The 13,431-nt window shown below is 31.6% G+C and overlaps 2 protein-coding genes across 2 annotated transcripts; both read right to left on the bottom strand.

Annotated features, from left to right (window-relative positions):
• Positions 1 to 529: 529 nt before the first annotated feature.
• LOC107858673 (phenylacetaldehyde reductase-like) lies at positions 530 to 2,006 on the bottom strand. Its single transcript, XM_016703433.2, has 3 exons — positions 1,717 to 2,006; positions 900 to 1,092; positions 530 to 802 (listed from the first exon to the last, which is right to left on the bottom strand). Exons 1-3 carry the CDS (start codon positions 1,736 to 1,738, stop codon positions 715 to 717), a joined length of 303 nt encoding a protein of 100 aa, XP_016558919.2. The 5' UTR covers positions 1,739 to 2,006; the 3' UTR covers positions 530 to 714.
• A 3,910-nt stretch (positions 2,007 to 5,916) lies between these two features.
• On the bottom strand, positions 5,917 to 8,489 carry LOC107856385 (phenylacetaldehyde reductase). The gene is made up of 6 exons (XM_016701413.2): positions 8,279 to 8,489; positions 7,722 to 7,888; positions 7,256 to 7,447; positions 6,959 to 7,124; positions 6,306 to 6,492; positions 5,917 to 6,185 (listed from the first exon to the last, which is right to left on the bottom strand). Exons 1-6 carry the CDS (start codon positions 8,397 to 8,399, stop codon positions 6,032 to 6,034), a joined length of 987 nt encoding a protein of 328 aa, XP_016556899.1. The 5' UTR covers positions 8,400 to 8,489; the 3' UTR covers positions 5,917 to 6,031.
• Between the last annotated feature and the right edge of the window lie 4,942 nt (positions 8,490 to 13,431).

The raw sequence follows: 13,431 nt of genomic DNA on the forward strand, positions 1-13,431 counted from the left end.
TGTAGTACAAGGGTCTAGATATGTGCTCTCAGATTTTTTTTATCAATATTTGTGGTTTAGGATATATTAATTTGCTGTGCAAAAAATATTTAGCAATAGTATTGGCTTACATCTGAAGAGATTTTGAACGATTGTTGCCGAAAAGGTTTTAACAGTTCTACAGGATAAGTCCCCTTCATCCAGAAAATCACTAGTTCTTGAGCGTGTATGTGTTACGATCGAACTAGTATTTTGCATACTGAATATGTCTTTTGGCTCTATTAATGTGACGTATAGCAAGTAATTGCCATGTATCTAGGTTATTAAAAATAAAATTAAATCTGGCCAACTCATCATAAGTGATTTGATTGTGTAAAATATTCTATACTGCCATGAAATAGAACACAAAATTCATAATTATTCTAACTTCAGTATAATTCGTAAACAAAAAAGAGGTCACGCGAGAATAGGGTTTCAGCTATATAACTTTGTCATTCTTTCTAAAACATATTAGAGCGAAGGAGTTGCGTAAAAAATGAAATACCACACGCATCAAGAACACATGCATTTATTATTAGCTTAATAATTTGACAGGGATTTTCATCAGATGATAATACAGTAATACATCACTGTGATGATACAAACTTGCTACAACAAATGCAATTTTAGGTTTTGATGCTGAGGAACTTCTTCTGGATCAAGCTCTCAACAGTGCCTTTTATGTGTATTTGACGACTATAGTTTTTGCTCTTTCCCCCGATATTTGGAAGGTCGGGGTAACAGGCAATCCATTTTCTTCAAAGCCAATCCATTTTCTTCAAAGCTACATCCAAATATAAAAATTATGAGTGAAAATCTTTCGTATTAATGAAGTTAAACATCAAGATAAGTTGACACTAACATTGGAAATATTTACATACTTCCCAGGGACAGTGATGGAATGGTGAAGCTTCTGTAGGATCTTCAAAAGTGAAGAAGAAGAAGAGTCACCATTCGCCCCAACTAAACAATATCTCCCATTTGCTGAAGGAACCTCAAATGCTAGTATATGTGCATTTGCAACATCCCTAACATCGATAAATTTATATATTCCGTCAGACCATGCTTCTTTCCCTACATCAAATAAAACACAAATGTGTCAAAGCTGAGCAAGTTTTTGAAACAACATATGCAGTATTGCGTTATGTTTCACAGAGAAGTATTTTTGTTGAAACTTAATTTCACTCATCTTAAGAGAAATTACAACTATATAAACATTCCAGATCAGAAAACTTTTGTGTTGTCCGAACGGTACAGAGAAAACGTGTATGATTTCTGCAAATCTTGCTTCTAGAGACATTTGCCAAAAGTTAGCACTTCCCTGTCTTCTTATTATACTCTTTGAAGGTCTTTAAAAATATATTGTTAGAAATGTACTACAGATCTAGATAACTTTAATAAATATTTTTATGTGGCTAGACTTCGTTACTTAAATGAAACTAGAATTTGTGGAATCATATTAAATATTTGACGATACATTAATGTACCTTGCTAAAAAACCGATTTAATATATAATGCCAAACAATCAGAAGCAGAGGTTCATACATAAATATTTCTGAATCAAGAAAGCACTAGATCATAACAGTTTCTGTTTAAATACATCATTCGAGATCCTAGATTATTAGAAAAAAAGACACGTTCAATTCCTACTTCCTATCATGCATGTAATGTGTGTGTTCAAAATGTGAGGAGGCTTACCTTGTGTTATGAAGTTGAGCATAGCCTCGGATGAGAAATTAAGGGCAGGCTGCAGAAATGGACCAATGACTAGAACTGGATGAAGTGTAACCAAGTCAATGCCATGCTGTTTTGCAAATTGCCAAGCAACTTCTTCAGCCAGGGTCTTGGACAGATTGTACCATTGCTACAACAACAATAAAGGCTTTGTTTCAACAGGGAATGCATAATTAAGTAAATTTCTGGTATAACAACTAACCGTTTCTTACTTGGGTTTGTGTGTGTGGGCGTGGGCGTGGGCGTGGGCGTGGGGTGGGGGTTCAAAGTTATTTGGACTGAAGTGGGCTAAAATGTGGGTATAACCCAACCTAATTTTAATTATATTTGATTTCTTTATTTCAACCTAATTTTAATTATATTTGATTTCTTTATTTGTTCTTTTATGATTCTTTTGCATGTTATAAAATCATTATGTCTCCTTATTATGGTCTTTCAAGAAAATGAATCAATTTGGGCTAGATATTACTTCAAACTTTAAAGAAGAAGGACAAAAATAGCTTAATAGTCGTTAAAATAATACCATATTTTAGCCATCTTCTAATCACCGCTAAGAAGCCGCCAAAATAGCATAATATATTTCTTTCCTTTTCAATTGAAACTCACACTTTCCTTCTCCAATTTTACCCCGGGATCCTTTCCATTAAAATCTCACAAATCCTCTTTCAAATACACCATATTACCTTATAATACCTTCATAAATTGTATATAAATATACAATATCCTCTATCAATTAGCTTCAATTTTTTTTTTTTCATTCACAATTAGCTTCAGTTGATACGAAATTATGGCTTCAAGTTCGATTTTAGTTTCAATTATGCTACAATACGGAGGAGAGTGGTTAAGTGATGTACAGTTCAAAAAGTTTACAATCAATGGAGTACTTTTGAATTCGGCTTGCAGGTACGAATATTTTGTTGATGAACTGTATAAGCAGTTGAATCTAGAGAGAAATTCTGGTTTAATGGCAATAAAATACATTGTAAAGAGTGGATCTATGACTATTTACAATGATATGAGTGTTAGATTTTATATGGAGATGAAGAACAAAAATTTAGATATAAATGAATTTCCGTTGTGTATAACACTACAAAACACATTTGAAAATGGAGAATCCTCAATTGAAAATTTGATCGAAACATCTCCGGTTGCTATTCTAGTTCATCCGATACCTATTTCTGATTATACAATTGAAGATGTAGAGATTGAAGAACAGACCAAATCGATAATTAAGGATCCACTTCATAGAGATGTTGAAGAAGGGCAGCTGTACTGGGATAAAAATACAATATCAAGTGTGATGAAACATTATGCAATCCGTGAGAGATTTCAATTTAAGGTGAAAAGATCATCATCATCAAGGTATAAACTATAACTACTTTATATAACCTGTGTCAACAATATATAACGTTTATATTTTATTAGAATGTTGATTTTAAATTTGCATAAATACTGCATATAAACTGCATATGACCCGTGTACAGACTGTGTAACTACTAGGACCTGTATATATACTGCATATGAACCGTGTAATTTTTGTATAACACCTGCATATATATTGGATATGAACAGTGTACTGCATATACATTTATTGTATATAAATGTATCTAGGTATTATCTTAAGTGTATCAATCAGAGATGCAATTGAACTTTTAGATCTTCAAGTCAATAAAATTCAGAAGTTGTCATGGTGACCAAATTTGTTGATGATCACACTTGTCCAATTACGGACATAATGCTTTCACAACGGTATGCTACTTCTTTAACTATCGCTAAAATTGTGAAGCATAACTTTCTAAATCTAAAGTCAACATACACTCCAGCAGAGATCATGGACGAAATGAGAAACTTGTACGGAATTAGGATGAACTACAAAAAAGCATATAAAGACAAAGAAAAAGCACTTGAACTGGTCAGAGGTTCCTTGCGTGAATCTTATGCTAAATTGCCAGCTTACCTATACATGTTAAACACAATAAATCCTGGATCATTCACAAGACTACACAAAATGGAGGACAATAACTTTTTATATGCTTTTGTCGCGTTGAGCACATCAATTAGGGGCTGGAGATATTGTATGCCTACCATTGTTGTTGATGGAACTTTTCTGAAATCTGCATACAAGGGAACAATGTTGTCTGCTAGTGTTCTGGATGCAACAGGTGAGTTTTATGAAATTAAAAGCTGCTGCACTTGTATATCCAAATATGGCTCACTGTATACACATATACCATCTATGAAACAACATCAAGGGTAGATTTAAGAAGAATGTAGATTTAAGAAGAATCAAAAGCAATTAAAGGGGATCTTCTTTACAATGACCAGGACATACATAAAAGCAGACTTTGATAGGCTTATGAAAGACATAAACAAAATCAATAATGGGGTGAAGGAGTATCTGTTTGATATAGGCTATGAAAAATGGTCTACAACTCATGCCCATGTCAACAGGTCGATGTTCATGACTTCAAACTATAACGCCTCAATTTTCTAAAATCGAAATGCCACACGGTGCTCATGATCCCGAAGGACACAAGCTAACCCTCTTATGATATCTATACCTGAGCACTGCATAATCTAGTAAAATAAATGCGAAAACTGTCAAAAACTTGCCATAAGGTTCAAACGTCTAAAATACTCAAAACTGAAACTAAATAATAATACATCTGTCTGAAAAAACTTCTAACTGTTTGAACTATGGAGTTGATGGGACATGTCCCCAACTAACTCCGTTTACTAAAAATAAACTGAATCTAATAAAGTACTGAAATAAGAAACATCCTCGGATGATAAGGACTCACTGCTACGTCTATCGCTGTTGACTGAGTCTGGACTGCTAAGGGTACTCTTGATCTCGTGCTTCTGAACCTATAACGTTAAATAAAACACCATAGTGTAAATGCGTCAGTATGTTTGAATGTACTGAGTATGTAAATGGGGTAAAGCTGAATGCAAAGGCTTATGAATGAACACAACTTAACTAAATGATATGCAAGAGCTGGATTAGCATATATAGAAAATCTATAACGACTTGACATACTGTGACTGAGCATACTGGGACTGAATCTGATAATTAATACTGAATCTAAAACTGATACCCATGCTTATTAATACTGATAAACTGGATGACTGAGTCTACTGATAATGGATATCGACTGGCTGAATCTAAGATCAAACCTATCTAGCGGGATGACCTCTAGATCTTCTGATAATGATTAAGATTTACTAAGCTTGAGATCAGGCCTAACTAACGGGTGATCTATGGAACTGATAATGATAATACTCAACTGAATCTGAGACTGAGATCAAGCCTACCTGACGGGTGGTCTCGGTAAGTATTAATACTGAATAACTTTGTGTGAGACCAGGCCTATCTAACGGGTGGTCCATGAATCACTGGAACTATCTGAGTTCCTTACTGAGATAGATGATTGTATCTGATAGTCCTTATAATTCTACTCTGAAGACTGATACTGAAACTGCAACTGTGGGAGTACTCACTTAACCGACATGCCCCGAGTCTGAACTAATGGGGTCCAACTTGTAACCCCAACTGGAAGGGTGTCAATACCGTGCCACGGGTAAAGACCTCTCTGGTCAAGCCTCTCTAACGAGTGACCCTCAAGAGGAAGTCAGCCTAAGGCTATGTGGACTCCTGCAGGTAGTCAAGCCTTTATCTGACGGGTGACCCTCAAGAGGAAATTGATACATTATTTTTTGTCTTTGGCCTGACTCTTGATGGACTGGTGGTTTCGAAGATAAATTTTGTTCTACTTAAGCAAATCTGAGATTTACTAGTTACTAAGCCGTGGACAAAATTTATCTTAAAAGTAGAAATTAATCACTTAGTAGTTACATACTCGTTTGATTTTGCACACTGAATATATATTTTAGCTCTATTAATGTGACGTATAGCAAGTAATTGCCATGTATCTAGGTTATTAAAAATAAAATTAAATCTGGACTCATCGTAAGTGATCTGATTGTGTAAAATATTCTATACTGTCACGAAATAGAACACAAATTCATAATTATTCTAACTTCAGTATAATTCGTAAACAAAAAAGAGGTCATGTGAGAATAGGGTTTCAGATATATAACTTCGTCATTCTTTCTAAAACATATTAGAGCGAAGGAGTTACGTAAAAAATGAAATACCACACGCATCAAGAACACATGCATTTATTATTAGCTTAGTAATTTGACAGGGATTTTCATCAGATGATAATACAGGAATACATCACTGTGATGATACAAACTTGCTACAACAAATGCAATTTTAGGTTTTGATGCTGAGGAACTTCTGCTGGATCAAGCTCTCAACAGTGCCCTTCACGCTCAATTCAAGAGATGTATATTTGACGCCTATAGTTTTTGCTCTTTCCCCCGATATCTGGAAGGTTGGGGTAACGGGTAATCCATTTTCTTCAAAGCTACATCCAAATTTAAGAATCATGAGTGATTCATCTTTCCTATTAATGAAGTTAGTAACAAAAACTTACAAATATCAAGATAAGTATGACTGGTAACATTGGAAATATTTATGTACTTACTTCCCAGGGATAGTGATGGAAGGGTGAAACTTTTGTAGAATCTTGAAAAGTGAAGAAGAGTAACCATTTGCCCCAACTAAACAGTATCTTCCATTTGCTGAAGGAAGCTCAAATGCTAGTATATGTGCATTAGCAACATCCCTAACATCGACAAATTTATATATTCCATCAGACCATGCTTCTTTTCCTACATCAAATAAAACACAATGTGTCAAAGACGAGCTAGTTTTTGAAACAACAGATGGAGGAGTATTATGTTATGTTTCTCAGAGAAGTATGATTTCTGCAAATCTTGCTTCTAGAGACACTTGCCAAAAATTAACACTTTCCTGTCTTCTTATTATACTCTTTGAAGGTCTTTAAAAAAATTGTTAGAAATTGTACTACAGATCCAGATAACTTTAATAGATATGTTCGGTTGGCTAGATTCTGCTACTTAAATGAAACAAGAACTTGTGGAATCTACATAATGTACCTGGCTAAGAAAAATGATTTAATATATAATGCCAAAAATCAGAAGCAGAGGTCCATACATACAAATTTCTAAATCAAGAAAATCACTAGATCATAGCAGTTTCTGTTTAAATGAAATCATTCAAAATCCTAGATTATTAGAAACAAGATGCATCTAATGTGTCTGTTCCAAATGTTACCTTGTGTTACGAAGTTGAGCATAGCCTCGGATGAGAAATTAAGGGTAGGCTGCAGAAAAGGACCAATGACGAGAACTGGATGAAGTGTGATCAAATCAATCCCATGCTGTTTTGCAAATTTCCAAGCAGCTTCTTCAGCCAGGGTCTTGGACAGATTGTACCATTGCTACAACAATGATAAAGGCTTTGTTTCACTCTAGTTACAACATGGAAAGCAGAAAGCACATGTTGCACTATATAACTACTAAAGAATTACATAATTTTTTTAGATTGGTACAAATGGAAGGAGGGAATTACTTTTCTTTGTTCGCAGAATTTTGGATCAGAAAACCAAGTCTCATCGGCAACAGCTCCAGGGATATAACGATTTTGATTACATATCATTGAAGCGGTTGAGGAAGTTATAACCACTCTTCTCACTGATGGTGATTTGGCACATGAACCAAGCACATTTAGTGTTCCTTTCACCGCAGGCTCCACTAGTTCCTCCTGATCCATCAAATTAAATTAATTAATGTTCTGATTTATCAGCAAATTGGGATCAAAGGGAAACTCGGTGCACTAAAGCTACCGCTCTATGTGGGGTCCAGGGAAGTGCTGGACCAAAAGGATCTATCGTACGCAGCCTACTTTGCATTTCTGCTAGAGGCTATTTCCACGACTTGAATCTATGAACTCCTAGTCACATGACGATAACTTTACCAGTTACTCCAAGAATCTCGTTCTATTACATAACATAACTGAGTATACAAAACATGGTTACCTTGGATTTTGCAGTGAAAGAAATAGGTGAAGCTGTATGAAATACACCTTCACAACCCTGAATGGCAGCATCAAATGATTGTTCTTCAAGTAAATCTGCTTCGAATAGATGCAACCTCTCATTAGCTTCATCAAGGCCTAGCAAGTGCCCAACTTTGCTTCTATCCTCTGCCATTTTACAACTATATTATTATTATGTTGTTGACTACTCACAATGTAACTCAACAACTTCAACGCTGTTTACAAGTTTTTTATGAAAAAAAAATGTTACTGTACTTAAAATCTTTCTTAATTATGTTGGAGAGGATGTTTAAAAAGAAGTCAACTCGGTGTACTAAAACTTTCGCTATGTGCGAAGTTCAAGAAATGACCAAACCAGATTTATTGTACATCGCAGCCTTATCCTATAATTCTGCAAGAGACTGTCGCGATGGATTGACCCCATGACCTCCCGGTCACGTAATATTGGAGTAGATGTTTACCAAGATAATATGAGAGGAAATAAACCAGTATAGTAAAATAATATATACTACTAAAAAGGAGTGGGAGTAAACTGACTGATGTTGCGAAGGGTGGCATTAACAGTGTAACCACGTTGAAGTAACATGTTGATTAACCATGAAGCTATGAAACCAGAGCCACCTGTTACACACACCATCTTTCCTCCTCCAATACACATGATTATTATTATTATTATTTCCTTCAAAATAATCACTACTTTTTTTTCTTTTTGTTCAAGTGGTGATAGCTTGCATGTCTCACACAGACATATATAGTCATTTTTCACGTTGACGACATACATATGGCCTATGGGTCCTTTTCTGATATGCAGTGAAATATAATATCCTGGATGATTGGAGCCTAAGCGGGACCAATGACACTAATATGCACAAGGAAATTGAAAGTTAGGTAATATAACCGACAGATATAGAAAGATTTTCATATATATAATACAATTCATAGCAATAGATTTACATCATCATGTTTCTGAAAAAAGTTTCTGAAAACTTAGTGGGCGTTTGGTCAAGAAAGTAAAAAGAAGTTCACTTTAATTGAGTTTTTTCAAAATTTAGAGTCGGAGTTGTGTTTAATCATACTTTTTGTAATAAATATTTATAATTTAAATGTACTTTTTTTTAAAAAAAAAAATTAAAAATGAAATATGATCTATGTAAAAGACTAAATTTCGTTTCTGGAAAATAATAATTAAGAAAAGAAAAATAATGAATTAATATTTAATTTCAGTAATTCGTGTGAGGGTTAGAATCTTCATAAAAATCTTATATAAAACTATGTAATTCTCTGATTCTTCTTCTCACAACCGTCAATTCAAGGGCTTTGCTTTATTCTTGAACCGATGGAATATTTTTTGAAATTTCAACTCGAATGCCGAATTAAGCTTTGATCACAATCGCGGAGGTACGGCAACTTGCAGCTTACCACTTGGAGATAAATACTTCTTTACATGCGGAGCTTACAACTTGGAGATTTACAGACCACTGTTGAAGAACAGAGCTTCTCTCTATCTTTCTTTTTTGGTCTTTTTTTTTTCTAGTCTTATGAAATATAGGCGTGAGCTAGAATTTGAAAGTATTTTGATCATCACCAAGTAATTTTAACGGTCCTTGGACTTGAAGAGCAAGGATTGAGCTTGATTTATCAACTTAATAGACTAGCTTAAATGTAATTCAAATCGTATCCAACCTTTGTAAGTAGATTATAAGCATTTGGATCAAAACCTTCATCTATACGCGTCATAGTTTGAGAAAATTAAACATATATAATAACAAAAATTCAGAAAAAGAAAACTTCTAACATGATTTTACTAGTATAAATAATGCAATAATATAAAAGTTATTATGATGTGTAAATCAATTCTTTAGTTTTGAGTTTAGTCACACAAATTAGTCTACTGCTTTAATTTCCCTGAGTACTCACAACGTAACTCAACAAATTCAACGATGTGCACATCTTATAAGTTTCTTTATGAAAGAAATAGGAATATGTTACAATCTTTCTTAATTATATTGGAGTAAATGTTTTTAATACCAAGATAAATGAAAACAAATAATCAGAAATTACATTTAAAAATGGGCTATCTGGCAGCGGTGGACCTATATGCAATTTTGGTGTTTTGATATTGCTAAATTCAATGTAGATTAAATATAATTATATAAAAAAAAAATTAAAAATTGATATAAAATTTAAAAAAGCATTCTAAAAATTAAGAAAATGGTTAGGTGCTTTGATTTGCAAGTAAAAGTTTTAAATTTTAAATATTAATATATGTGTTTGATTCTCCCAAATATCCATAAATTCTGAATCTCCTCCTGTGAACTATTTATTTGGATCCTCCCATACTTCTCAATGATTGGAGCTAACACGGGCCCAGTGAAACAAATTTGCACAAGCAAGATTTAGGTTAAAAAAAAAATATAAATAACATAAATACTAACTTTTTGGAAGTAATTATTCCCTCTCATATTTTTTTAATTACTTTGCTTTCTCTCCCTATTAATATACATAACATAGCCAACATATATATAGTATTCTGTGTATATATTATGATTTTCTTAATATGTTTAAAGAGTTAAAATTTTTGTAATATTGGAAACATAAATTGTGTATTTGTATAATTTTTAGAAAAAAAAAAAAGATACAGAAAATCTTTCATGGATACTGGATGTCGCTACGGGCCCAATACTTTGTGTTATACTGCCTCCATTCAATTTTAGGAGTCCTTTAGTAGACTGTATTAGAAAAATAATTTATATATTAAAATATAATATTATTTAATATATTGTTTGATAAGAATTTTAGAGCAATGCGTGATTATATAGGTATTAGTTATACACTCCATATGATATTATAGGATGTATAACCAACACGTCTTATTTGATGGTATTAATAATTCATGAATTTTAATGCATGGAATAAATATGAGTAAAGCCAGAAATGTCCTCAAATTCTTTTAAATCTCTTCTAAATTGTTTTAAATTTATTCAATGTCAGTTATTTCTTTTCAATTTATCAAGACGATAATTTTCGTCCAAATAATTTTTAGTCATAAAAAATTACTCCATTAACTTAAAAAATACTTATATTTTAGTAAATTGGTCAAAACCCAATAACAAATTGCATGATTGGATACAAGCTTTAATTTTGTAAATAGGATATATCACAAATAAAAATAATTTTCTGCTTAACTTTTACACTCTATAGAACACAATTTTATATTAATAATGGTTTCATTGTCTCATTCAAAAATTACACATACCTCCCTTCACCTTAAGAACACCACAAATTGGGAACAACAAACAAATGATGAACAAATAAAGAAAAGATAAACAAAAATAATAATAATTCCTGCAAGTGAATGATTAAATCTTGAATTTCCAAAGTAAGTAATTTGTTATATTGTTGATTTTTTTATTTTAAAAAAAGAATAATAAAGTTTTACAAAGAAAATACATAAAGGTATAGTATGTCGAGGATATTTTTCTAAACAAACAATATTATTTTAAAAATATAACAATACATATTCTTTTCAATACACCAATAATCACAACATTACTAATCTTAGTATTACTAATACATCCTATTTAGTACTACTATATTATACATTCTACCAAACGATCCCTAAAAAACAAGCAGTTTTCCCTTCAATTTGTTTCTTCTATGTTTCTTTTTAGCCAGTTACAAAAAAATATTTTTTTTGACAACTCTTTAATTTTAACTTTTCACATGATATGTTTAAAATCACAAAATTTAAAAATATTTTGATATATTTATTTTACAAGTTTAACAAAATAAAAAAATGAATTAAACATTTATTTTGCAAGTAGTACTTCTTTAGGAACAAAGAAAATTATAATAATCTTGAAAGTTGTCTTGCTCAAATCTAAACCTACGATAACCAATTAATAAATTTTCAGAACAACTAATTATATTTAATTCTGTAATTATTGATCAATTAATTATCTCATTTTTGTATTACAGTATACACCATATGTGATTTTATTATTATGTTTAATTCTTTAATCTAAATATCAAGAAAATTGAATAATAGTTGATTCTAATTTTCATTTAAAAAATGTCAACATGAGCGGAGCGCATAAGGGTTAATTATTTGTTATATATATATATATAAAGTGTAAAATTATTTGTTATAATGTATATATAGTTGATATTAAATCTATTTAACTTCTTATGTTCACTTTGAAATCTCTTACTGAAATCTTGACTGCGCCCGACAATTTTTATTGAAATAAATTTGTATAAAAATCTACACGAAACAATATAAATTGAGATAGAAAATATTTACTTTGGTTGATCATAGTAGAATTAATTGGGCTACTATATTAATTAAGAAAATAAATAATCAACACACGATGTATTGTCCAAGGAGAGGTAAAGATTAATTACTTTCAAATCAGAAAAAAAATAAAATAAAGCAAGATAAAATTTTATATCAAAACAATTTTTGATATTATCAGAAGGATTGAAACCACATATGTAGGCTAACATCCTAATTACCACTCCTAAGTAAAAAAATTTAGAGGTTGTGACAAATTAGCAAGGATCAAATAAAGTAAAATAGAGAAAATACTTTCAAGCACAAAAATTCTAGAATATCAAAATAATCATATGAGCGAGCTTACACTTTAAGCAGCTCTTTTATGAATTACTAGTTTAGTTATATGCATCTTGTGCATGTACCTCGCTTTATTGAGTTCTATTCTTTCACCTCACAAATTTTTCTCTAATTTGTGTATTAATTCACTCTTCTGTCTAGTAGTCACTCATGAATGAAGAAATAATTAATTTTTGCTTCCTTAATTTCTAGGTCCCAAATCTTTAAATATGTAGATAATGTCTACGAAACAAACTAATAAACCACGTAAATACAAAAATGTTATAGGAACAATGTAAAGATTAAGCTCTACTTTATATCAAATAAAAATATAATTGTTACCACATTCAAGTTCAGCCATCACAATTAATTAGTGCGCCTTCTCAAAGACTCTACCGGAAGAAGTGAAGTTGATGTTAGTCATAATTTAGCTACGACATTTCTCTATCTCTTGAAATCCTAAGTTGTGTGCTTGTACAACAGGTAGAATCATCCTATCAATACTATAACCAAAAAAAAAAAAATATTAATCAAGTGGATCATTCTATCAATAAAGTTACAACATATTGCAATTTACTTTCACCCGCAAAAAAAATAAAATATAATTATATAATTTTTCAAATGCGTAACAGAAAACGCTAACATGCCATTACGAATTCAACTCATTCAAATTTCACAACTTAATACTTTAGATAACAATATACATGGAAATTGACAGAGAAAAAAAATACATTGAGAAATAATTAGAGCCAGAGAAAAAAAATACATTGAGAAATAACTAGAGCTATTAATAAGGATAAATTATGAATTGCCAAATATATCAATCTTAATGTGATTGCCAAACAATATATACTGAGTATTAGCAAAAGTATTAATTCTTGTTAACGTTTTACAATATCTACATTAGCCAAACAGGAAAAAGTACTACATCTGCATGTGATGGTGATTTAAACGAATTAATTTGACAATTGACATAGAGTTGGATTATTGGAAAAGAAAAGCAATAAAAAAAACTAAACTAAAAGAGGCAGAAAATAACCAAAACTTCCATGTGTGTGGGACACGCAATATTACAATA

This window comes from Capsicum annuum, chromosome 1 (assembly GCF_002878395.1).
Source record: "Capsicum annuum cultivar UCD-10X-F1 chromosome 1, UCD10Xv1.1, whole genome shotgun sequence".
NCBI classification, from domain to species: Eukaryota; Viridiplantae; Streptophyta; class Magnoliopsida; order Solanales; family Solanaceae; genus Capsicum; species Capsicum annuum.